This window comes from Thunnus thynnus, chromosome 17 (assembly GCF_963924715.1).
Source record: "Thunnus thynnus chromosome 17, fThuThy2.1, whole genome shotgun sequence".
In the NCBI taxonomy this organism is placed as follows: Eukaryota; Metazoa; Chordata; class Actinopteri; order Scombriformes; family Scombridae; genus Thunnus; species Thunnus thynnus.
The window spans coordinates 27,588,813-27,614,767 of NC_089533.1; the positions used below are offsets into that span (position 1 = coordinate 27,588,813).

A 25,955-nucleotide genomic window follows, 5' to 3' on the forward strand; every position below is an offset into this window, starting at 1 on the left:
TCAGACACAAATTATCATTCAAAGCAGAGTATTTTTATATGTCAAATGACCAAAACCAGTGACATGCAGTCACTCAGGGGCTTTTGGGTCCTTCAGGTCTGGGGCCCCCCGGCAGTTGCTTGCTTGGATAACTGACTTTGCTTTGTTAGTTATCCAGCTCTGTGTGACATCCCTCCCACTGGTTATGGTGGTCTGTACTGGTTGGGTCATCAGCTGATCTAGGACCATGAACCAAATTTGTCTCTCTTCCTCTTACATCCACCCTGCATCATCTATACTTCTTTTTGCTCCTTTTGACACCTTTACAATACATGCCAAACATCAATGCACTGCTTTTAGCACTGATTTCCATATCAGATTTAATTTAGTTAACTCAGTAAATACAGTAAATGTCTGTCAAGTGTACCTTTTCCAAAGGACTCACCCTTTTGGACATTTGGACACTTCAAATGGTGTGAATATAAGTGTCCACTAGAGGATGTTGTAGGACAGGAATGATAGTTTTACTCTCCTGTAATGTGTGACGTGAGAATGTGTGAATGAGTAATAATTAAGTGAAAAAAACCACACAGGACACTAATGGAAAATTTTGGCATAAGCTTTTAATGTTTTTATTTTGTTTTTTGATGTTTTCTCTTTAAACTGAATTTGTTTGCTTTTTCCCAGTAGTTTTGTGATTTTTTTTTTAAATTATTCATCTGGTTTTTATTTATCCTATCAGTAAAGGAGAAGAGTTGCTCAGGTAAATCAGCATTCACAGTCAAACCTTCATACATTTTTAACAACAGAACTGTTTTTTTTATAAGTCTCTTTTTCACAAATGCTGTTGAATTATTACAGTTTCACCTTTTTTGTTCTTTACATGTTTCAAAAATATAAAAGGTAAATAATAAACATTCCGTTGAAATATATTTTATACAGTTCTTGATTCTTTTTATTTCATTTTTTATTTTTTTCTCTCTCCAGTGTAGTGACAATAAAATTATATCCAGCATCAGTCTTTATAGCATAAATCCCATTCATTAATGGAGGGAAGCCTCTCGTCTTTCTTTCTCTGTCATCCTTTCTTTTTTCTCTGCATCTTTCCAGTGGAGATATACCACCCATCTATCTCTGCTGTGGGACAATCAACTGATTACTTGACCCATCTACTTCTTAATTAACCAATCAGTCAACAGTAATATGTTATAATGTATAACAGTGTTTTTACCGAGTAAATAGCTGCATCTGGACTGGAGCATGGTGTATTTTTCAGTTTATGAAAATCTGCAATAAACACCCACATTAGAAAATGAGGAGAGGAGGCACAGCAAAATGAGCACAAGATTAGAGCCAAAAACAAAACAAATTAAGCTGAGCTGAATAGGCAGGTAATGGGACAGAGCTTATCTGACGATAAAAATCTATCTTTTCCATGGTGCGAATTCCACGAAAGTGAAAACATATGAACTCAGCATTCATAGTTCAGTGAAAACTTATGAAAGGTGACCTGAGAATATCTGTAGGAAATGTTCTCAAATAGTGACACAAAAAAATAAAGAATCTCTCCACTTGATTTCCCAAACAAGCTCCAAAACCTCGACACCAGTGAGGGAAGCTTGTGGAAAACCATGATCAGACTCATGAAACTGAGCCTGTTTTGCTACCAGAGAGTGATGATGAAAAGTGACTTCCACTGAAAAATGCCCATGCCTGTATTAAGGTAAGAAAAGAAGCAGTAAAACAAAAAGGTATTTATTGATTGGGAAAAAATGTTGAAAGAATATTTTGTGTCATGTATGTATAAATATGTCCCACACTGTAAGCTGTCTTCTAACCACTCTCTAAACTGACAGAGAAAGGAAGAAGGGAAGATGAGAACCTTTGCTTTTTTTCAGACATAGGAGAGGCTTTCCTTCACTCCCACCATTCGCATTTAAGTTAAAGTCATCATTTAAAAGTTTCCCACGCATGCATTTAGAATTCATCTCCAAAAAATAGGATAGAAAAACACAATAACAAGGGATGCAAAAAGAAGCTTCTTCCTCAAAATAACTGAAGGAGGAGGGGGAGGAGGAAGAGGAGGAAAGGAGGGAGAGAAAGAGGAGAGGTGAGGAGCATGGGATGGAGTGGAGGAAAGGTTGCTGCAAGAAACGCAGACTGGAGTTTTAGAGCCTAACTTCAAACTACAAACAGAATTTCAAAAAAAGTTTGACAAAATAATCTTAACCCAAAATAATCTTAAATCAATGTTTTACTAGCTTTACTAGGGAGATAAAATTTAGGATATTACAATAGCTAGCTAACCTTTCATCCAGACAGTGTAGGCTAGTGGAGCTAGGCCAAACCTAGCTAGCCAAGAAAATTATTATTATAGGCTAGCTAACCAATTTATCCAGCCTATATAGGTTAGAGTAGGTTAGAAGTCTTTATTTTCATTCTAGGGTAACTAACAAGTACTGTAGAGTTAGGCCAAAACTAGCTAGCCTGGATAAATTTAACCAAAGGTCCATTTATTAGCTTTTTCAGAAGACTGTGAGATATTACATAGAATTTTAAGATAGCTAAGAGAGCTATCCCAAAACAAGCTAGCAAAGATAATTCTAACTTAAGGTTCACTATTGCTTTTCAGAAAACATTAAGATGGAGCTTAAAGTGAGTGGTCCTTGCATTAAGACTATTTTGCAAATGATAGATCTTCAGTTAAAATTAAACTGGCTTGCAAGATTTGGCCTAGCCCTACTAGTTAGCAAGCCTAAAATCATAAAATGCAAAGTAATTAATTAATTAAAGAAAAAGTCTTATATTTTACATCTCAATTAGAGTTTAGTTGTGTCCATTTAATATTAAAAGGTAAATACACAAGGCAGTAAACTACGGCTCTGCATAAGTTCAAACTTTTGCATGTTACACTTATGACCACACACAGTGATGACTGGGGTGTGGCCAGATGTAAGTTACATGCATGGAAGTTTTAACCCACAGACGGCTGTGCAGCAATCATTTCTGCCCTGTTTGATTCACCACCCACCAATCAGATTGCTCCTGCATCCTCATATCATATATAGGCCTTTAAAACTCCAATCAGCATGAAAGAAAGGTGGGGTGTGTGACAGTAGGCAGAGCCACTCCTCTGCATCTTGTCCTGATATGTTTGGTCATTGTTTGGGTTTCAAGTAAAATTGCACTATTGGTTAGCTCAGCTGTCAGTCTTCTCACAGGAGCATAGCTTAGCTCAGTATGCACAGCATGCTAATTTTCTTACACACCAGTCATTTATACAGATAAACACAGTCATTCTTACACATACTAACACATATTAATGCCAGATTCCCTAAACAAGAGCTTATACCATTATTGCTCTACACTCCCCACTACACTGCAGTGGAATAATCAAGGTTTCCATTTGTCTTTTTAGAACCGCGCAGCCATCACTTCTTCTTCACCTGCTGTCCTTCCAACTAACCTGCCTTCTTCATTCTCATCACAAAACAATCACTTAATTTCAGTGAGGTCTTGTCATACAAATCTCTCTTATTTCTTTTTAAGATGTGTTCTGAAGCAGCATATCTTAAGAAATGTATGGAGGGAGAGGGATGGGGGTGGCGTGGATTCTGATGAAGGGCTGTAACCATATCCCATGAAGTCATGATGCTTTTCCTTCTCAGACATTTGAGTAACCAACAGATATTGGAGACACTGAATACCTTTGCGCTGACAGCAATCTTTAACAGAATAAATCTTCATTACAATGGGCTACAAACCAAAATGTTTGAGAATTCCTGCTGTCAACCGAGCGAAATCATTTTAAAGGGGCACTCCACTGATTTTTCACATGAAGATCAGTTGGCTCATCTACAGGTCTTCTGTAAAGTCTTCTGTCTTTGTCAAGTCTGAGGAAATAACCCTAATGGTGTCATTTCGATGTCATCAGGGTTATTTTGGCTAATGCTCAGAGAACTTTTTTTTTTTTTTAAGAAAACCCGTGGTGCATGTAGTGTGAAAGATGTGGGTGTTCACCAGGCAGCAAGGATATAATGCAAAACACTATCATGCATTGTGGGAATTGTAGTGTCAAGCATTTTTGAAGCTTCACCCACACTAGCGGCTGCTTCAGTTTTGAACCTTGTTTTTCTATGTCTCTCAAAAATCCTCCAAACTTTTGGACAAATAATAGTACATCAGTGGAGTACCCTTTTAATGCTACATTACATCTAAGAACCTTAAATTAGTTTTGTAAATGTCCTACTTGCACAGATTTTAGGTAGTAATACACAGAGCAACTTTCTGATGGGCAACATTTTCCAAGGAGCTGCGTTAACATTGTTGGCTCTATCACGTACCATTTTGTTGCTAGAAAACTCACTTTTTACAGTTTGTATGCATTTCTTCTGCAGAGGTGCTTGTATAACCAGGTTAAAAATCTGTAACATGAAGCTCTAGTTTCTAGGATATCCTATCATGGCCACATCTGCCTTCTGACTAAACTACACCAAACCCCATTTGAGTAACATAGCCGAATGCTCTCCACAGACCTGTAACTAGTGCGTGCATAGGCTCACTTTATATTCACTGCATGCTTGAATACAAAAACATTAATAAATGCATTGTTATAATAAATAAATGCGTGTGTTAAAAAAATACAAAATATAAGATATGTAAACCAAAAATACAGTTTTAGCAAGTGAATAAAAATACCAAAAAAAACATAACCAAAAAGAAGTTGCGTTCCCCTCAGTATAGCTACAGTACAGTACATGGTAGGCTAATATTATTTTTGACATTTCAGAAGCTTCTGCTTTAGGAAGACAAATGATATTACAACCAGTTCTTAAACTCATCAAATACAGTACCATTATAAAACAAACACCCTGGAAGCAATAAGATCTAGTACAGGGTGGAAGAACAGATGGACACAGTTCAGACCTAAAGAACAGAAATTTCTTCTTTCAGGCTTCAAGTAGCGTTTTAGGGATCCAGATTTACTCATGGAAACTATTATCATGTTCATTTGAAACTTTCCTGAAAATACATACTGCAGCGTCATAACATCTCCACATTCCACTTCTCAGATGTATGATACAGTGTATTCCTGAGATAGGCCCTGTTTTCAATTTATTGGCTCCATGCCATTTGTTAAGACTCCCCCAGAATGATACAGAGAATAGTGTGATCATCTGAAAAATACACAATGAAAAAATAAACAAAAAATAATCCAAAATAATCACCCAACTGCGTATGGAAACCAAAGAACAACCTCATGGGTCACCATAATGCATGACAATGCAGTGCAAACCTAAGTCCATACAGAACCAGCCAGGAGATGTATTCTCTGTTTCAGCCATGGTGCCAAAATCATGAATCCCATTTGAAATCCAGTGGTGCTTCAAGTTATTGGATTTAGTTAACATGGCTGCATATGCTGTAAATGCTACAATTTATAATGTTTATCAATACTCAAAATAGGATTATATCAGATTTTTGAACACTGCATGACCTTAGACACAGCAAAATAATAAGCACTGAATTTACAGTTGCTTAACTTTGAAATATGAAGAAAAAAAGTAAACTGAGACCATTTTGTCTTTGCTCTGTAGAAAACAGATTGACTTTCTCTTCTGGTTATCCATTTCTTGTTACACTCCAGTGAGCAAACTTCCCCACACCTTATGGGCACGTTCTTGGGAATCCACAGTTCATCAAGTGTGCAATGGGGCCTCAAGTCACACTTCTACAGTGTGCTGAATAATGGTCAATAATAATGCTCAGACAATCAAAGGTAAGTGTATCTTAGCTAAAGTATGGTAAAGTACAGCTGACCCTACACACATCCTGCATAAACTGCCAATACCAATATTACAGATGTTTAGAAAAATACTTTGGGATGGGTTACATAGTCAAGGATACATATTCTTGGAAAGAACTGAGGTCTGTCTGAAGGCAAAATTTAAATCTGTATTTTCATCCAGTAAGATTTTTAATGACTTATTCTTCAACTTCATTGAGTAAATAAATACCCTTTAAATGACCCTATACTTTTATGTTTTTGAAAACCAAAGAAAACTAAACAATACGGGGCCTTTAACTGAGCAATATTGTGGCTACATTATAGCTTCTATCAGTTTCAAAAGATCATTCAAGATGAAAACAGAATCTATGCTGTGTTGCTGTAATCACATCTAAATGACACACTAATAGGAAATCTGACAGGGACTTTCATTCATGATTGGATTGTGGTATTCTCAAAGGGCAGATTTGGCAAAGCTACAGCATGAAAAAGCTACTGGACCAAACATTTGCAGATGACAATCTTCAGTTTCTGTTTTCTGTTTCAAGGTGAGATGTTTCTGTGAAGCCTTTGAATCTCCTCAGCCACTATTTCCTTACATTGCATTTATTCAGGGCATTGAGAGGTCCAAGGGCATGTCTTTCATGACATGAAATATGGAGTTTAAAACGACATTGCTAGAATAACAAAAATACTAAACATTTGCTGTTTATAAGGCTGATTCTGATAATTTTTCCTAAATGTGGTTGTTTTTAGGCAATAAGATAAAAATGAAATATATATAAATATAATTTTAATATTGTTTGCCAGAATCACTGTACATACCTGGCACCAGACCATATAGGGAGTTCAAAAACGTTTTGGTGGCCACAAAATGTTCTTACATTTAATTTGGACTTTCTGAAAGCCTGGCTACAGCCCTTTGTTTCTTCATGCCTCAATACAGCATTAATGAATTTGAACCCTAACCCTAACTGAAGGAACCCTAAAAAGAAATGACAAAAAACAAATTACTGCTTGAGTGAACATCATCATGCATCTTTTCACCAGAGGAGGTAAATATACCTGCCTGGTACAAAACTTACAAAACTTACAAACCAGTACCCTTCCCTGCCTTATCCTTGGCCTTCAGAGTGTGGGGAGTAGAAATCTTTAGCGACATCACCTTTCTAACCTGGTTTTGATGCAGTGGATGATATGAAGGTCAAGAAAAATTCAAATGTATGGAAAACCATAGTGCACAAGGGAATGACATCTCGGAGTGGACAGCACTGTTCAGTTCAACATCAGTTTGATAGTCCTGGGTCCAAATTGTGGCACAAACACACACAGCTGCCATTGGAGAGAGTTACATATAAGGGTTCTGGTAAAAGACTACAAGAGGAAGAAGAAAGAGAAGAAGAAGAAGAGGAGGAGGAAGAAGAAGCAGAGTAGCAGCCAGGTGAGAAGTTGAAGTAGTAGAAGTAGACAAACTTGTAGTAGCAGGATAAATACTTGCAGAGGTTGGAAGGATTTTAGAGAGGTGGGATGGGGGGAGGGAAGGGGTCTCTAAGATTTATTAAAAAATGGGTAGATGTTGCAACCCTTTTTTCTTATTTATTCATGTTTCATCATTAAAAAACAAAATTGAGATAATCTTTTTTAAACATAATCCTACATTTTTTTAATCTGTTGCATATAACATGATTCTCGTTAAATTTTCACATTTAAATTCTCAATTTCTAGCCCTGTTATTCATGGGGGAGATCAGAATGGCTTGCAGAAGTCATGCAGAATATTCATGCTGGTAAACAGTGTCATAAAAATGCATTTCTAATTTGCAGTCGTTGCCATTTTTTCCCCTAGAATAGTTTCTCAAAGATGTTCTCCCGCTCCTGCTGAATACCTGCTTTCTTTATAAAGCCTCTATTTTCTCACCCCACATCCCCAGAGGTATAGAGTGTATGGTCTGCAGAATCTCCTTCCCCCCTCCCTCTCTCCATCAGAGTGGAGGGAGAGCCTCCTCATCCATCATGCCTTCTGAGAGAGCAGTTTGCTGCAGGAGATGCTGTTTTGCACATATTAGCAGCCAGTTTGGGGGGATAAAAAGTAGCTCGGATGATGACGATGGCGGTGTGACTTTGCATTGACATTGCCGGGTGGAAAAAAAGAGATGGTCTCTCTCCCCCGTTCTCATGAACTCCTTCCCTTCTCTCTCCTCGCTTTTTTTTAATTTAATCCATCCATTGTGTCTTTGACTGTCTTTCTTCGGGTTTTAATTGGTTTCATTCATGCCATGCAGTTTTGCTAAAGAGGAGCAGCAGCGATGCTGAGATGCAGGGAAGGGCGGTCAGGATTCCGTAAAGACTCAAGAGGGAAAGAGAGAGCAAGAAAGAGAGAAAGAGGCTCAATCACACCTTCGTATTCAGTGACACCTCCTTTCCTTAGCAAATGACAAGGCCAGTTTCTTGTCTTTGAATATTTATGTTCCCCGCTGGCCTGAATCATAACCAAAATGGTCCGTCCATCCATGCGTCTGTCTTTGGGTTAATTCCATCACAAGGTGGATTAAAATGACTCACTGACCTCTGCTGAGATGTCAAGTCTTTAAAATGATCAGTTGAACTTGAAGTCCCAAGATGTCAACTGTCTCCCAGAAGATTCTGATGATATCAAATAGACAGGATCATGTCAAATATACATGTGATATGGCTGATGTTTCTGATATGTATGAGGAGATTTCAGCCTGCTTTTAGAGGTCCTGTAGCTCAGCAGAGATTCACAGGACAGCCTGGCCTGGGCAGCCCAGCGGCAACACTGGATCAGACTGTTAGACATCAACAACATAACAGGCTGTTAGACATCACGATGGGCCACCCCTCACCTTGCATAGTGCTTTGAATGCCAAAATTATAGAACATCTGCTGGAAATGAACAGTTCCGAATGCAGCTTCTTGAAATAAAAGTAAAGTAATGATAAAAACAAAATCACAAACTGTTGTGGAAATAGAGGGCATCCCTGTCACATGGTACCACATCCCAGTCTTTCCTAGCCCTCTGGCTGCTTCGCTGGGAGCATCCATGCTGTGGTTTTCTCTGAAAATGAGCTCAACACGATTGGTTATGTTTTTGCTCTTTCCCACGTTAAAATGGCTTACATAAAATAATAAGCATTTTCTTAACTGGGATTGTCAGCAAGGTTGCATATGAATGTGTCACATAGACAATGAAAATGTTCAGGTCAGGGTGTCAAATGTGACTGACGGCGATGATTTCTACCTCTCGTCTTCTTTTTTTCTCTTTCTCTCTATCTCCCTCCTGTTTTCTACAGTAAATCCTGCTGGGGGAGATGGAGGAGCAGCGTTTTAAAGTTTATTGGTTTCCTCTTCTTGTAGAGAAAGGGGGGGTCTAGAAACTCAGCACTGAAAGGGAAAAAGAAAAGAGAATTTAGTGAGGATTTGAGGTGATTAAGTAATGACTTGACCCTCAGACACCAGACCATGGCAAACAGTTTGATCATGCTTGGATTAAAAAAAATTAAAGAATTTTTTGTGATAGGACAACCCATCAAAAATTTCATAATTTTATGGATAACACTATGTAATGGATGATAAAGATGCTTTAGATACTTCTACATCCTGGTCTGGTGCAGGTCAAGGTAAAAGCTTATTTGGCATCTGCTGGCAATGGCATCTGCTCAGATAAACAGTTCTGATTCATGGGTGCTGGCCAATAAGAAGGGTTTATCAGAGATTCACATTTTACAACAGGGTAGGCACCAATGTTACCAATTTGACCAAGAAAAAACCACCTATCTTGTCAATATATTACAGGAAAAAAAATAGCAAAACTGATAATTATTTTACCCACCATCAAAGCAAATGCAAATTTCAGTAATCCTCTGGTTGTTGAGTTCCATTTCCAATGTGGAACCACATCAGATATGGGTCTGTTTCCCAAAAGCATCCAGTCAGGGTAAGATCACTTTGTTTGTTGCTATACATCTTACATTTCAGCCATTTATGCAATCAAAGGTTATTGATGAAGTAATATCTTTTTGTGTAGTTTAACAAAACAATCCCAACTCAATACCTACTTTCAACCTTTTTCTGGAGCTTTCAACTGAATTTCACAGTCTTCATGACCAAGTGGAGTTGTCATGGAGTTGCAATTACAAGATCTAAATATTGAAAGTCCTTCACATATCAATTACTGAAAGTAACTGAGTACCTTTACACAAGTACTGTGCTTATGTACAACTTTGAGGTACTTGTACTTATTTAAATATTTCCATTACTTTAAACTTCTGATTCACTACATTTCAGTGGGAAATATTGTACTTGTACTCCAGTCCGTTTATTTGACAGTTTTACTTACTAGTTACTTTACAGATTAAACTGTAAAACGCATGATAACCTTGCATTGTTGTGAACAGTTAAACATTAAACCAGTGGTGTGTAGCTGGGGCCCCAGGTTATGTGTCAGATGTCTATAAATTGTTAGCAAGAGAGACATTTCCCCTCTAAACTTCTCAGATGGTTTCATTTAAATAACTGTTTGAAAGGTTAAAAGGTTGAAAGTCCATTATTTCAGTAGAGATCAGAGAAAAGCTATCTAAGAATAAATAAAGTAGCAATTTACTAACAGTAAAATGCTGCCTATGCTTTGATGCATTAGTAATAAAAATATATTCATGTAATACATAAAAATATATCAGTCAAAGGCCAATTTTCTGCAGTCCTGCAAATACTGCAAGTATTTTAATTTTTTTATACTTTAAGCACAATTTGCTGATGCAGGACTTTTTACTTGTAATTTTGTATTTTCACATTGTTGTACTACTGCTTTTACTGATGTGATGATGACTGAGCCATCTCCATGATGAATGAACAAATCCCATCTGCTGATGAAGAACATGATATGCAGTTAAAAGCTCAGAAAAAAGTTTGTAACTAAAATTGACACTGAGTTCAGATTGTTGTTGTCAAACTACTATTTCCATGGTGAAGAATGAACGTTTACTCTCAATCTTTTGTTTTCAACTGTATTATTTATTTCTATTCCTGCTAAGATGCTGTTGGTAAAGAGCCTGTGGGAGTTCATTTAATGTTATAAATGAGATTTAAAGTGGTAGCCATTGTAGAAACCATTCTTTCTTTACTACTGCTGCACCACAACTTTCCAAACAGCTCCTTTCAGGGTGAAGCAAGAATGCAGAAATTGAAAGACTTCTACAATGGCAGACGGAGTGTTCCTAATCTAATCTGTAGTTTCCAGTGTCAATAAATATGAAATAGTTGTTTGTACTAATGGAAACTGCAGCAACATAATACTGTACACCAAGGCAAGGAAATGATTGGCCAAACACACCACTGAAGCAAAGAAAAGACACATCACTACAAAGCTCGCCCAGTTCAGCCAGCATGCAACAACACCAAGTATACACAGCTTGAACATGACACACACTAACGTTTGTCTCCGTCTCTGGAACACACACACAGATACAATCTGCAGAAGGTTTCAGTCCTCGGGGGCTGTTCAGTCCTCTGACATAATGAATCTTTGGATGCTAATTAAGAAGCTCGTGAGACTGAGAGAAGTCACAGGCTTAGTGTAATTGTATAATGTCAAAGGTCAAAGGTCAAAGCAGAGCTGAGGAGTCAGAGGACTGTAGCCAACCAGGACTGGGCTGAAAATCCAGACCAAGAGCTGAGAGTGAAACATCTCAGTTGGTGTGTCCTGCACATGTACAGACCAGACCTTGGCCAAATAACAACGATTTATAGCTCTTTGTTTCATCCCACTTCAACCATCAGACAGGTGTTTGCTGCATCAGGTCAGTTCATTTCAAATTAATTTCACTTTGGTGCAGTTTGTGTTTGCCCCAAATGACAAACTACCACTGCTACCGTGTGGGATAAAACAAGTTGTAGGTAGTGTTTCAAGTGAAGGCTGTTTGACCCAGGTGTGGTATACACAAAGGCTACGTGAAAAAAGAAAAAGGAATAAGGAGGAAGAGTGCGGAACACGACACGAAAACACACAGAACACAAAACAAAATGTCACACTAACACAGAACCACACAGGTGAGGAAACACAACACGAGAAGCAAACAGTGCACAGGAACAACAGTGAGGTACACATTCTTACATGGAGAAGCGATTTTGCTTCTTTCTTTTTTTCCTCCTCCTCATCACCACACTTTTCTGTCTTCCTCAAACTTTTCCTCCTCCATCTCCTCCCTCTGATGCTGCTCGGCTGACAATCCACTCAGAACACATCATTTCATAGCACATTCCTCCCCTCCTCCCCCCATCTACAATACATCACTCCAGTCTTTTGTTCATTCATTTAAATGTCCATTCTGTCTTCTTCCTCGGTGAAATCCATTGATTGGCCAATCTTTTTTTTTTTTTTCAATTTCAGGTATGAAGGTGCTCCAATTTCACTCAATTCCTTTTTGGTTTTTGCTGTGAGAGACTTCAGCATGGGGTGATGGTAGGTGTTGGGGGTACAAAGTCTCACAGAAAGAGGGATATAGTTATTGAGAAAGGGTGGGGAGACGAGGGGACGACATAAGAAGACAGGAAGCACAGTCGGACAAGGAAAGCAAAATGGCATTTTTCAAGGGAGCACATGGCATTCACAGGCACAGAAAAGAGAGGAAAGCTCATTTTTTTCCTCATCTCTCCATTTTTCACACATACAGTACATGTACATTTCTTTTAGGGAACATGGGTGAAGAGGAACAAAGGGGCACAGAAGGAGAGATTGAGAAAGAGATACCTGAGTTGTGAATGAATGGGAAAGATAGAGACAATGGCAACAAGGAGAAGAAGCTAAATAATATCAAGTGAGAACCAGTGGTGATTTGGATTTAAATATTATCTGACTTTTGAAGGAAGCCTCTGCAGTCTGATTTCACACTGGGAATTCAATGCAACTTCTTCAAAGTCCTTTTGGGGCTTAACTCATTTTGAACAAACAGGGCATGAGATCTGAGATTTCAAATCCGTTTGATACAATAATGACCAAGTCCAACTCAGTCTTACTGGTCTGTGGCTAATGCAAAAGGCTACAGATTTAACTGATTCTCCATGATTCAAAAAAAAATTAGTCATCATGGCCAAATTAGGGTAATAATGGTGTTCCTGTGGTCACCCCATACTTGGATTGTGAATAACCTCCATCCTGATCAAGGCTGGATTAACAACCAGGCAAAGTGAGCAACTATCCTGGGGTGCAGACCCTCAGGAGCCCAAAAGGCCCCACCTACCACTGTGTGGTAAGTTATCTAGGATAATTTGATTGACTGCAAATTTATTCAGTGACCACTGCACCACTGAAGCACAATCAACCCCATCGCCAGACACAGGTCCATGACAGGCCACAGACTGCAGTTTCCTGCGTGAAATACAAATTTGCTACACGCCCATCCACAAACCACAACCTTTTACCTTGCTACATAAAGGGCACACTACTTGCTGCATTGGCACTGTACTTTGGACGTAAATCGTGAGATGCCAAATTGTCCAATTTGGATGTAATTCTCAGGGATACTGGCCTGAATACATGCTGAATATAAACGTGAAAGGTGAGCGCCTAAGCTCTCAACTTGGGAGTGTGCACATTGCCAGCAATTATTGCCATTGCGCTCTGACAGCGTAGAGGGTACTGTGGACTAATCTACAACAAGCACATACAGGAGCAGGAGAAGAAGAAGGCCAGAAAAGCTACATGTGACACTTCTTATAGCCCATTTATTTACTATTAGTTTACTGACTTGTTTCAACAGGAATGACCATTTAGTGGAACCTGTAAGTTGGCTCTTGCATTGCTACCTATTCATGCAGCTCATATTATGTTTCCATGGTGAACAATCTTAAAAAAAATTGCATTTAGTCAAATTATAATCAAACTGACATGAAGAGCCTGGGTAGGGTTGGGGAGCTCAGTTAGCGGCAGGTTTATCCGTCCTGATCCTCATCCTTTTGTGGGATGTTGCATTCAATTGTTGCATTCTCACATTGCAGAGGTCTCCTTCCTTTGAACTCACTGTAAAGGTTTAAAGGCGTAATGATAGAAGTGTAGAGAACAGGACAGGAGGAAATGAACCATGACATGGACAGATAATGAAGAAGCAGACAAATGAAAATAATGGACAGGGAAACTTTGGTGAGGAGGTATCTTGGGAGGAGTAGGGTCTCTCCTCTCTCTTGCAGAAGAGGAGTTGAGACATTGATGGAAGAAGCTGGATTTGTTTTGTTTTTTTTTTCATTTCTTAGCGTTAGTTCACAGTTACTGCTTCTTTTTGCATATATCTGATAAGCGCAGGGCTTTCAGAACAGTTCTCTGTGAAAAGAAAAGCAAAAAAAGAAGAAACAAAAAAATCATAAGCTACGATTGTTAATATGTTTCTCTTATCATAAGTCTCTCAAGATCGAATAAGAAAGCCGCTATACAAGACCTACTAGAAATGTAACCCCTCCCCATCCTGCAAAAATAAACTTTCCCGCCCCCGCCCCACCCAATTACAGTACCTAACTTGGTCTGTTCTGACCAATAGCATCATAGCATTTTGGCATGCATAATGTCAGCCTGTCCCACCTCTTCTTGCATTCAAAGAGGTGAAGATTTTTTGTCCTGCATGCTTTGTTGGTGCATATGGATGCATCTAAACACACACATCCATACACACTCTTAGTAGTCTAAATGTTATATACACATTCATTAAGCTTGAGACTAAAATCTTATCAAACCTCCTCACATTATTAGTCATATCAATATCCTTATTGCTTGCTATGGAAACCCATGCAGATTCATCTACAACGCAAACTTTACATTTGTACATCATCATGACAAAAGCAACCAATCAGCAGTGGCCTTAGAGAAAATGACAGACACACATTTAAAACAAGTAGACACTGGGAGGGGAGAGGAGGATAAGGAGAGGATGAAATGATGAGAAATGGTTCAGCAGAGAAACTAGAGTGTGTGTTTACATCTATGTGTGTGTGTGTGTGTGCCTTGTGTGCATGTCTAATAGGATTTAATAGGTTGAAATGATATTCCAACTGGGAATCTATCACTGAACTTCCAGTAGATTAAAACCTCAAAATCAATCATTGGTACATGAGTCAGGATTCAGTTGGACTCCTGAGGCAAACTGGAAACTGATGTCCAGGTTGGGCATGAGGCTGAACAGGAAACAAAGACCCTGGTGACCCAAAATTTCAGTCAGTCCATTATACAACTGCTCAGAAGAAAGGAAACCAGGGTCACTAATACCCCATTCAGACTGACACGGTGACAGGGGTCAAACCCATGATAGGGGTGTATCTGTATGACCCTTCATGTGCCCTCCCCTCATGACAAGTTGGGCGCAGGTCAGAGGTTGCCTATCTTTGGTGAGCGGGCTTTAAATAGACATTTAAATGTGATTTAAGCAACTTACTGAAAAGAACAGGTGTTAAGGAGACCTGCATCATACCCGCCTCTGCTGTCTGAAAGGGGTACTAGGTTAAAGGAATAGCTTGACACTTTAGGGAATTTGTTTTCTTGCCACGATTGAGATGAGAAATTGATATAAAAATCAGACCCGAGCAGTACAGAGCTACAGTCAGGGGACAATCACGTTAGATTAGCATAAAGACTGGAAGCAGGGGGACACATGTGGCCTGACTCCAAGAAGTCCAAAACTTTGCCTACCATCACCTCTAAAGCTTACTTATTAACACAAATATGTAGAAACATAAAGGCAACTTTGGACAGAGCCAGGCTAGCTGTTTCCCCCTACTGCCAGTCTTTATGCTAAGCCAGGCTAATTGCCTTCTGGCTCCAGCTCCATACTTAGCGCACAGACATGATATAGTCTTGATATCAATCTTCTCATTACTCTCACTCTCGGCAAGAATGCGAATACGTATTTCCCAAAATGTCAAACTAATCCTTTGAAAGTACAACAGTCTGTTTCTCAGCCAGGCATTCTCCCTGTTTGGTACCCTCACCTCCGAGCACTCCCAGCTTGAACATAAAAAAGTAACAGGATGGAGAGCACAGAGAAGTCAAGTTTTTCCAAGTCCCATTTTTATGCTAGATCATGCTTGGTAAACACTTCTAAGTGGATCTTGTCTAAAGGATATTCTTGAAAAGAGTCCTTGTTTAGTCAGCGGTAAATGATTGTTTTTCTCTTTTGGGAGTCAAATCAAAGGGGTGATTTCCTGCCAGCTGAAAGCTCTCTGTTACTTTTCTGGTGAGAGAGAAGGAAGGTGAGAGTGAGAATTGAGGACAAGGGATTCAGACAGATATGAAACCAAACCAACAGACACACAACTACTGCCTACAGCAATGAATAAGACTGATGTTCTGAAATGAAATACATTTCATATATCTGAAAAACCCAGTTTAAAACAGAAAGGAAACCATATTTATATTTAGGGGGACAAAAAACTTGAAATAAGATTAATAAATACAAAAATACACAAGTCACTGACAGAAAGATGACATCATCATCTGATCACACAGATTGCTAATAATACACATCAAAACAAAACTGAACTAAATATTTCTTCCTTTCTTTCTTGCAGTAGCAAAAACAATGGAAAAAGTTGACATTTGTGCATCTTAGTACAGAGGTAGATGCAGGTCTGGGCACACACACACACATGCACACACACATCCACGTGCACACATGTCACGTGTGTCGCAGATACAACATATCTGAACAGAAACACATAGATCCAACCACCGCTGTCATTTATCTACATTGCATATTTCTATGTTTGTATGCTGTCTCTGTAGTCATGTTCTCGCTCTTCTTCCCATGTGGCATGTTGCTTTTGTCCTCCGCTCTTCTACCACGGGCTGTCACTCCAGTAGCCGTTTACGGTGCCTCCTACTGAACGGCCGTAGCCGAAACAAGGAAGAGATGGACGGACAGAGGAGGAGGAGGGGGGGCAGGGGGAGGTTGGGGGTTCAGAAGGGTCAAAAACAGGGAAAGAAAGAGAAGCCAAAAAGGGAGAAAACTAAAAATATTGCCACTGGCTGCTGAATCACACTGGAGTCAGTGCAAAGTAGTAACGCTGTTGGCAGCGGCGGTGGAGGTGGTGGTGGTAGTGAAGATGATGGTGAGGTGAACTCAGACCTGAGGAAAGCCACGCTTCTCACACAGGGGCTGAGCTGCAGTGTTCGAACATGACTGCAATTTTCCATTTTCCAAGCCAATTCCCCTGCCACCTTCAAGAAATAGTTAAGCTGGAGTTAGGACATGGTTAGCCTAGCTTAGCATAAAGACTGGAAAGTCCAAAGTTCAAAAATACATCTCTAAAGCTCACTAATTGACATGTCATTGTCTCATCTGTTTAATCTGCACACAAACAGAAAAACAAAAAAAAACAGACAATAGTGGTTTTAGGGGGAGCGACAGTATGTACCGTAACTACCGGTACGTTTTGATGGTGTATCTATCCACCTGGTGCCTCTGTGCAGCATCTCCAGGTATAGCTCAGGTTGTCAGATGTGGTTGCGGAGCATGAGCATTTTAGTTTTGGTCTCTGTACAGCCACAATGGCACCAAACCAGGCAAACCCAATGTGACGACAAGACTCCAGAAAGCTGTCCAGACTCACCATACCCAGCTGTCGCCTAGAAATATTTGTGTAATTACTCCCCCTAAAACCACAAATTTTTATTTTTACATTTCTGTTTATGTACAAGTTAAACAAACAATATGCAACATGTTAATAAGTGAATTTTTCTATTAATTTCTGAACTTTGGACAGAGCCAGGCTAGCTAACAGTCTTTATGCTAAGCTAGGTTAACGTCTTGACTCCTAGTGTGCGCTTGACACACTTACATGAGACTGATCTTCGCATGTCACTCTCATGAAGAAAGCAAACAGGCTTTCCTGAATTGTTCCTTTTAAGCTTAGCCGATGACTAAAATAAGACACAACTCAGAAATGAGAGGTGATTGCCCCTTTCTTGAAAAGGAAGCTATTCTTCGGACTTTGCAGTTCAGCCTATTGATGAGAGCCCAGGTGAGAGCGCATGGAGACCAGGTGAGAAGTGGTGTAGTAAAGATCAAACCCTACTGCTCCAGTTTCCATGACGATATCTACACTGGAGGCCTGGGTGAGGCCGAAGGTCAAGGGTCATTATATGTGTTCACCTACTTTTTTCCCAAAGTCATTAAAGTGGGATTTTCCCATAGCTGCTATTGTCTATTTATTGTTAGTCGAATGACAGACAACTCAGCCGATGGATGACTGGATGACTCTGCCTTTTATTCCCACCCTGATAGCCTGCATCTTCAGTGACAGTGATTCCCAAACCTCTCTGTTTATGACCCCTTAAAACGAGGCTACCATGAATTCTAAAATCAGCGCTATAGCTACCATAAGGACACTGAGGTCATGTCTTCTGTATTTATCCTCAGAATTAGGGATTTTTTGCAAATTGGGGAACATTTACATTCAACAAATAAACACATTTTCTTCACATACATGTGGCTAGCACAAAAAAAATAATGTCCTGCCCCTAATTAAGGCTGGGTAAAAGTAATTTAGTGGTGGTAGAAATACTATTATGGCTCTCAATTCACAATTCCACCATACAAATGCACATCAAATGTACGCTACTGCATTTATAGAAGTAAACATGGAGGAAGCTTAGAGTTTGTATTCTCAGTAAATGAAAATGGGAGCAGATGAGAAAACAGGAAAGAATCTTACTAAAATGTGATCAGATATACCTGTGAAAAACAGGGGGAATTAGAACTGAGGGGCTGTGTCTAATATGAGCATGGCTATTATTTGAGAATTTATAGTGTGTCTTCCATATGCGTTTGGTGGTCAGTTAAAAGAGTGATATTTACTTCTGAGATGGTTTTCTTTGAATATTTTTAGGGACCAGTAATTCACAAGCAAAAGCAAAGATTAGAAAATACATTTTTATGTTACAGAAATACATTTTTTCTACTTTCCCATTCTATTAATCACCTTGAGCTCCCCAAGTTTGGGAACCACTGCCCTGTGACCTGCATCCCACCCTGACAGAGACATCCACGCTTCTTAACACCTGTTTCCCTGCTGTCCACTGTATTCCAAAAAAAAAAAAAAAAAATCATTTAGTCCTCCTGCAGCACACTCTGCAAGTATTGGTGGAGCGTTTAGGGTCTGAGCAGAGTGTGAAGCCTGAAGCAGGAGAAAGAGGAGGAGGGAACGCTGCTGCCTTTATAAGTTCTTTATGGAGGTGATACAGAATCTAATGCAACTCCCTCTCTCCTCTCTCCCTGTACTAAAGGGATACACTGAGAACAAATGTGTCTGTGTGTGTTGATGTTTGTGCAAGTGTGCACATGTGTGTAACAGCTTGTGTTTCATTTCATTTAACACAAATAACTGAACATCTCTAGCCTACATGTTTTTTTTTTTTTTCAAAGGTGCAGAGGTGCTACAGTTTCCTTCTCAGAGATATGCTTTTGACTTAAAATGTACAAAAATGTCTTTGTTTTTTCAATCTACTTGTAGGTACACTGTATGTTCTTATTTTGGAGTCTCATGAATAAAAACATGCATGCTGCAGTTTGAGTAATATGTTAGTGTCTATGTGTGTGTGTGTGTGTGAGTGTGTGCATTCTGAGGCTTAATATCAGAAAAGTCTCATATTCATAGCTACTCTTATTATCAGTCTTAAAGCGTTGAAGTGCAAGTGCAGTCGAGATACAGGCAAGAAGTAGCACAGGGAAAGCTGGAGGTAAACTAACTCAGCTATTATATCAATCTAAACTAACCTAACCTAGACTCTATCCCTGTTAGTAAGGCAGGTGTGTTAGTGTGTGTCTGTGTATTTTAAAATACATTTGCTAAAGCGTCTATCTCAGCTTATTCAGTAAGGTTTAGCTACTCTGTGGTTTTAAAATAGGACCCTCTAGTGCTTATAGAGCCAGAGGAATTCTAATTCATTGCTGTTTTTATCAAGAAGGAAACAAGTATGTAATGGAGCTTAATGAAGGAACATAATGGGATGAATCAAATCCATGAGACAATCCCTCTATGTTGATGCTTGTGTTTCTTTCTCATGTTCCCCACAAAAACAAAAACAAAAACAAAAAAGATATTATATTGTTGCTGTTGTTGTTGACATTTTGTTGTTTCCCTGTTGGCTATGCTACAAGATTGAGGGGATGGGGGAGTGGCATCGCCTTAGGCCAGGCGGCTCGAAGGGCTCGAAGGTGGAGTTGGTGATGGGGGTGAGGCGCAGCGGGGCGCCCGTCATCCCGGAGATGTTATTGAGGCTGCGTGACTTCTCATAACCCGTGGCTACATGAAGATGACAAACACAGGTCAAAGGGCAAAGATTAGGGCGGGGTGATGAAGGGGAATTCCAGTGAGCATTAAAGGTTTCATGATATGGTAAGGTATGTGTGTTATGGGATGGAGATGCAAATTTTCATGACAGAAAATAAGGTTGTTATATTAATTTATGTTATGACAGCATTGCACATCAGAAATACCAAATATAAACAATTTGTTACAGTTACAAGCATTTGTAAATGAAACAAAGTTGAAAAAAAGAAAAAGAAATAATTAAAAACAAAACCAGCCCAAACCAAGAAAATATTTTTAGACCAAAGGAGGAAGTTGGAAAAAGACAGACAGACAGACAGACAGACAGATGGATAGAGGGACAAACAGATGGACAGACAGACAGACAGGACAAAACAGGAATATGGGTTACGAAACTCAGCTATCAGTTGCCACAATATCCCTTAGACACCTAGAGGTGGTGCTCTGCAGCACCAACATGAACTGTGTAGGGAGGGGAAGATGCACTAGTCCAGTGGACGCACACAAAAAACTTTTTAGTGTGTGTGTGTAGATTTTTGTACTTTGTCTGCATCCACTGGACTACCTGTTCTGGGATTCCCAAAAGCACATCAGTGTTAGTACACTTTGTTCAAGAACAAGAAACACAGCCAGACTCTGTGGTTTAATGATTTTTGGGAAACTCAGAGCAACTCAGGTGGGTAAATCATCTGGAGCTGAGCACACAGTCAGGGTTAGAAATAGGCTACACACATTCATCCATGTTAACACTCCAGTCTTAAAAAAACCTAATCTCATTTGAGGCCATTTTGATCTCAGAGTCCAGGTGTTTTAGCCAGTCTATCAGTAGGAACAGAAGGCTGCTCTTAACAGGGAGACAGTCAGATAGACAGAAGGACAGACAGACAGACTGACTGAAGACAAAACTCTCTCCAAGGTCAGGGTCGAGTATGTGTTTCACTATATTTAGGGGGTAAAATGTATTAAGAGTCTACAGCCATGCTAGCAGCTCTACCATGCTAACATAGTGAAAATGTTTACCATTTTTGTTTTCTGTGTTAGCATGCTACCATTTGCTAATTAGGACAAAACACAAAGTATATCATTAGTTTTTTAGAATTGATTACAATTCATCCTAAAGAGAACATTTAAAAATATGTCAAATTTAATGGCGATCCATCTAATAAGCTAGTTGTGGAGAAATTTCACAAATGCTAGAGTGGTGCTGGAAGAGAAGTCAGGGATCACCAAAGTCAAAAGGATACATCGTGTGGACAGCATGGATGTCTTAACCTAAATACACGTCAATCCAGCAAATATATTTGTTGGGATATTTCAGTCTGGACCTCACATGAGTAGACTGACTGGCCGATTTTACCATGCTTTGAGCCATGCCAGTAGCATACCTAAATATTGAGAATCAACAATCAATCATCTCCTCTCTGCTTGACTCGGAAAGTTTGCTCTTTTGCTCTCTTCCCTCATCCATCCATAAGAACACAACTGTAGCATCTTGTTCAGGTTCACGAAAAATGTGAACACCATTTCCACCTGAAATGTGATCTGCATCTGGATATGTATTCTGGATTATGACATCTGATCATGGACCTTTGCATTTACACCTGGCATTAATAAGAATTGTCTTAATTCTTGATTCTGCGACATGCAAGGTGAGGGACCCGCGTTACAGAGACAGCTAGAGATATCTGTAGGCTACTTTTTTTTTTAGCTCTGCTAACTAAGCTAACATATACTGTAAGAAGGTACTCAGAGTCAGTGGAGAAGCTTGCAGTACCAGCTCACCCTGTCGCAGTACCTCAAGGGGCCTCTCCTTTACAGAGGAGAGCTTTTTGACAACTGATTATTTTACGAATGTGGCCAGACTGTACAGATTGCATTTACACATTTTTGTTTCCCAGCATTTGACTGGGAAACTGATAACTGCTTAAAACTACAATTTGAGAGTAGAGTAGAGTAGGTTCTGAGGAACTGAGACCCTACCCGGGACCCAAGTTGCACCAGGTCCAAATTCTACACAGTCTAATCGGGTCGGGTCTCCTTTTACTGCCATGGATCTTGGGTCTGTATGTCAACATGTCCAATACCCAAGTGGATCCAAACATGCATGTTGGGTTTAGGGAGGTTTTCCACAGGTCCGTTTTGGGTCAGATCCAACATTATGGACCCATGAAGACCTCTTATTGAGAGTTTAAAAAAATCCAATTATGTTGTGTCAACCCATATTATCTTTTACATAGACACATAAAATTTTTGATAAGGATAAATTATTAAATTATTTTTTAAGCAATTGTGAACAAAGTATATACTGAGCAGAACATTTTACAGTTGAAAATTAAACTTGTTGTAGTTCTCTGGTGGATACTGGCTGATATTCACATTTATATCATATATCTGAAAAAAGCCACCATCAACAAAGAAAGCCCTCTGGATGATTAATTGGTCCAGCTCTATTTTTTTATATACAATACACGGTGCAGTTATATACAGCTACATTTTATTTATTTGAAAATGAATTACTTGCTTCTGGAGTAGTGAGATTAATTAAATTAGTGACAATTTATACAGTATGTTTTACAGATTTTCTTTGATTTACCACAAAACTTTTTTGAACTTTCCTGTTCCTAAAAAGAAAACTGGCAGGCTGAGAAATCATATTGTAAAATCAGATTGTAGGGGCTTTCACAGGGGGCGCTGCAGTGTGATGGGCTCAGAGAGTGAAGAAGCAAGGTGATTTATTTTGAAGAACCTGTTCTGACACTAAAAAATTTAAAATTTCAATACAGAGATCAGTCAGAGAATATAGAACAATAGTCTCTGCAACTTTAAAGTATTAAAAACCCAAAATTTACACAGACTTTCTGAGAACTCAACTATCTCACATGCCACTCTGGACTGCATTTAAAAAAAAAACATCTCACTGAAATAATTTATATTTATATAAACTATATAGTCAACGGGAGTATGGGAGCATCTTGTAGTTATTATATTTTCTCATAAGTTTGACTTTCAAATGTCTGCCTCTTATTTTAAGGAAAATGATCTTATCATTGGGATTGTTCAGGAACACCAGCACAAACATGAACATTTTAAATGAGCCCAAAGTTGAGGTTGTTTTCTTATAATTATAAAGATGCTAGGTCATTATTAGAAAAAGCCACCAATTAATTTATTTTATCGTATTTGTCTGAATGTAGAACACTATTCTGACAAGAGAAGGAGGCCGAGGCTGAATAAAATCACGAAGCAAGCTGACATGAAATGAGAGTGCTATTTTAAAAGCTGGGATTCTCTCTAATGTGCTGAAGGTCATGTTAGGTCAGGGTTTAAGGTCACTTCATTCGGTGTGTAAACTGGAATAATTGCCTTCTATTCCCCCACCTGCCTCTGAGTTTACTGCCACAGACTTTATTACTGCCAGGGACATGAACTGTCATAAGTGAATGTAACTTGGAGTGAATGACGTTGGGAAGTCAGTCAGGCAGTCAAGAAGGAGTCAGGGCTGGATTTCCTTTAACAATTTCAGTATTGAGATATTTTTGCTTTCCTGACTGATTTACAATACAGTTAATATGGAAAATAAAATCAACCATGGTGAGTTTTATGCTACCGAATAACTGTGCTTTTTAATTTCAATGTTCTAAAGTGCTTCAAGGAAACCTGACCCAACACACACAATGGAGTCAACTAATAGGTGTCTTAAAACTAGGAATACCAATAAAGAGACCTGATGTGATTATATTAATTGGGGAGATGAACTAATCTGCAGTCCTACTTTGAGACAGTCATTAAACACTAAGAGGAGAGGCAACACTGTCAAAGGGTGGGTCAGTCTCAACATACATCACACAAAAATCAGCAAAATCACATACTGCAAAGGGACAAACTAGCACTGCATGAAAAAAACGGTTTCTCATTCATTTCAGTGAGACCACTGCTTTGCCACAGCAGGGGTGCCGACACAAATAAGGTTCTGACAACAACACACATTCGGTAAAAAGAGTTTAATCTGGCTCAACTTTTGCTGCAGTGCAAGGTGAGGTCATCCGGCAACACACTGCTCTGGCCAGTCAAATACTCGCCAGTGCACATTACTGATAGATCTTATAATGGGAAAGGGGTGACTGTACTTTTTATCTCACGATTAAATGACTGTCGCTGTGATAACTTGCCAGGAATGTAAAATAGGGCTGTCACGTTTTCAAAAAATCTAGTTTGAATGAATGAGAACTAACTAATTTGTGCAAATCACTTCAGCTGTAGCCCTCATTGCCTCATGCTAAACCATGTTGGCTGTAGCCTAGGTGGTGCCCTTGGCAAGATCTGAAAATACAGCAGTATATTAGCAGTACTTTCAGATCTAGAATATAATACTGAACTTAAATATGAATTTGAATTGTACAGGATCTCAAATGATGTTGAATTTATATTTTAGGAGAGAATGAAACTCCTGTTAGTGTGCTCAAGTTATTTTCCTAATTACTGTTGACTATATATTTACTTCTTGAATTACTTGATTTAAAAAGCTGCATTAAGTACACAATAATGCCTCTTGTGTAAATACTATGACAAAAGAAAACCGGGCCATTAACTGAGAACTCCCTGTAATAAACCAGCTGACACCAAAAAAGATCTCACTGTATGAAATGTGAATCTGTATGGAGAAGTTCATACTAAAGCACAGAAGGTAAAGTACTGTTGTGTCGGAAGAATTAAATGATTAATGTGATGTCCTCAGGGGGCGTATACAGCGGAGCCCTGAGTGCAGCGCACTCTCATGGGGACTGAGAGGGAGTGCAATTCCGAAGTAAGTTTTAAAAACACACATTAACATGACTGAAGTGTCTCACACGGAGGCTCCAACACTGACAGGAACACCAACCCTCACCAACCAGCCTGTATGGCGGCTAGCAACCAGTTAGCATGGCTAGCATTGTTAGCATAGCCGTGCCATGCTGTGTGTAGCCCATAAACTGTATAAAAATAATGTGTAGCCGCAATGTTTCTGGTTTAACAGCACCGTGCTGGGCAGGTGACAGGTGTGTTTATGATGTTTGTGTGCTCTAAAAGACTTGACTGCACGGCTACAAAGTCACACAGCTGTGGAAAGTATTGTTCTTGCAACTGCATTTATACCCTTTTTTTTTGACTCAAACGTTTGTGATGTGCTACGTCAGTACACCTGAACAACAAATATTACTGGGACCACTACAGAAAATTGCCAATTAACATTTCATATCCAGGAATTCTCATTACAGTACTACTGACTATCCCTGTAGCATACTGGTCAAAACTTTGCACACTGACCATACACAGCCCAGCCATATACTAGGTTTTGACATAGTCTTGTCTTTTTAAAGCTGTGTTATTTTCAGTCTGAACACCCAGCAAAGCTTAAGTTATTGGATACATTTCCCAGAGTACCTTTCAATGACCTTCAGTGTATGTGCATGAGCATGTATGTTGAGCTGAAAGAGCAACAACTATAGTTACAATGTTAAAGCAGAGTTCCAATAAAGAAATAAACAAATGTCAGCATGCTTTGATTGCATGTAAAAACTTTTGTTGTCTTTGGACAAGTATCGGGAACAGCTGACAGAAAAGTACTAAAGGACATCTTTACCTTGCACCCTCATCACAATGGCTACAACAATAAACAATGACAAATCAATAACTACATAACCAAGCAACACATGATACGCCAGAGTTTTTCATTACACATCAACACGTATCAGGAAGGACTTGCCCTTGTGAGGTTAGTCTGGGATCAGTTTCGACTCTGCAAAAACTAAAGTTGGACGTTGCATAAAGAAGAAGTGAAGCACTGATCTGAGACCAGCATGCAAGGGCAAACTCAGAATAGT

The 25,955-nt window shown here is 39.2% G+C and overlaps 1 protein-coding gene across 1 annotated transcript in view; it reads right to left on the reverse strand.

The window, feature by feature from the left end:
- Positions 1 to 582: 582 nt before the first annotated feature.
- Positions 583 to 25,955, reverse strand: part of LOC137201435 (potassium voltage-gated channel subfamily C member 1-like) — an 88,962-nt gene continuing 63,589 nt past the window's right edge. Inside the window, exons 5-6 of the mRNA XM_067616498.1 lie at positions 11,897 to 16,643; positions 583 to 9,168 (exon numbers count right to left, since the gene is read on the reverse strand). Of these exons, the coding sequence (XP_067472599.1) occupies positions 16,600 to 16,643 (44 nt within the window). The 3' untranslated portion in view covers positions 583 to 9,168; positions 11,897 to 16,599. The remainder of the gene's footprint in view (positions 9,169 to 11,896; positions 16,644 to 25,955) is intronic.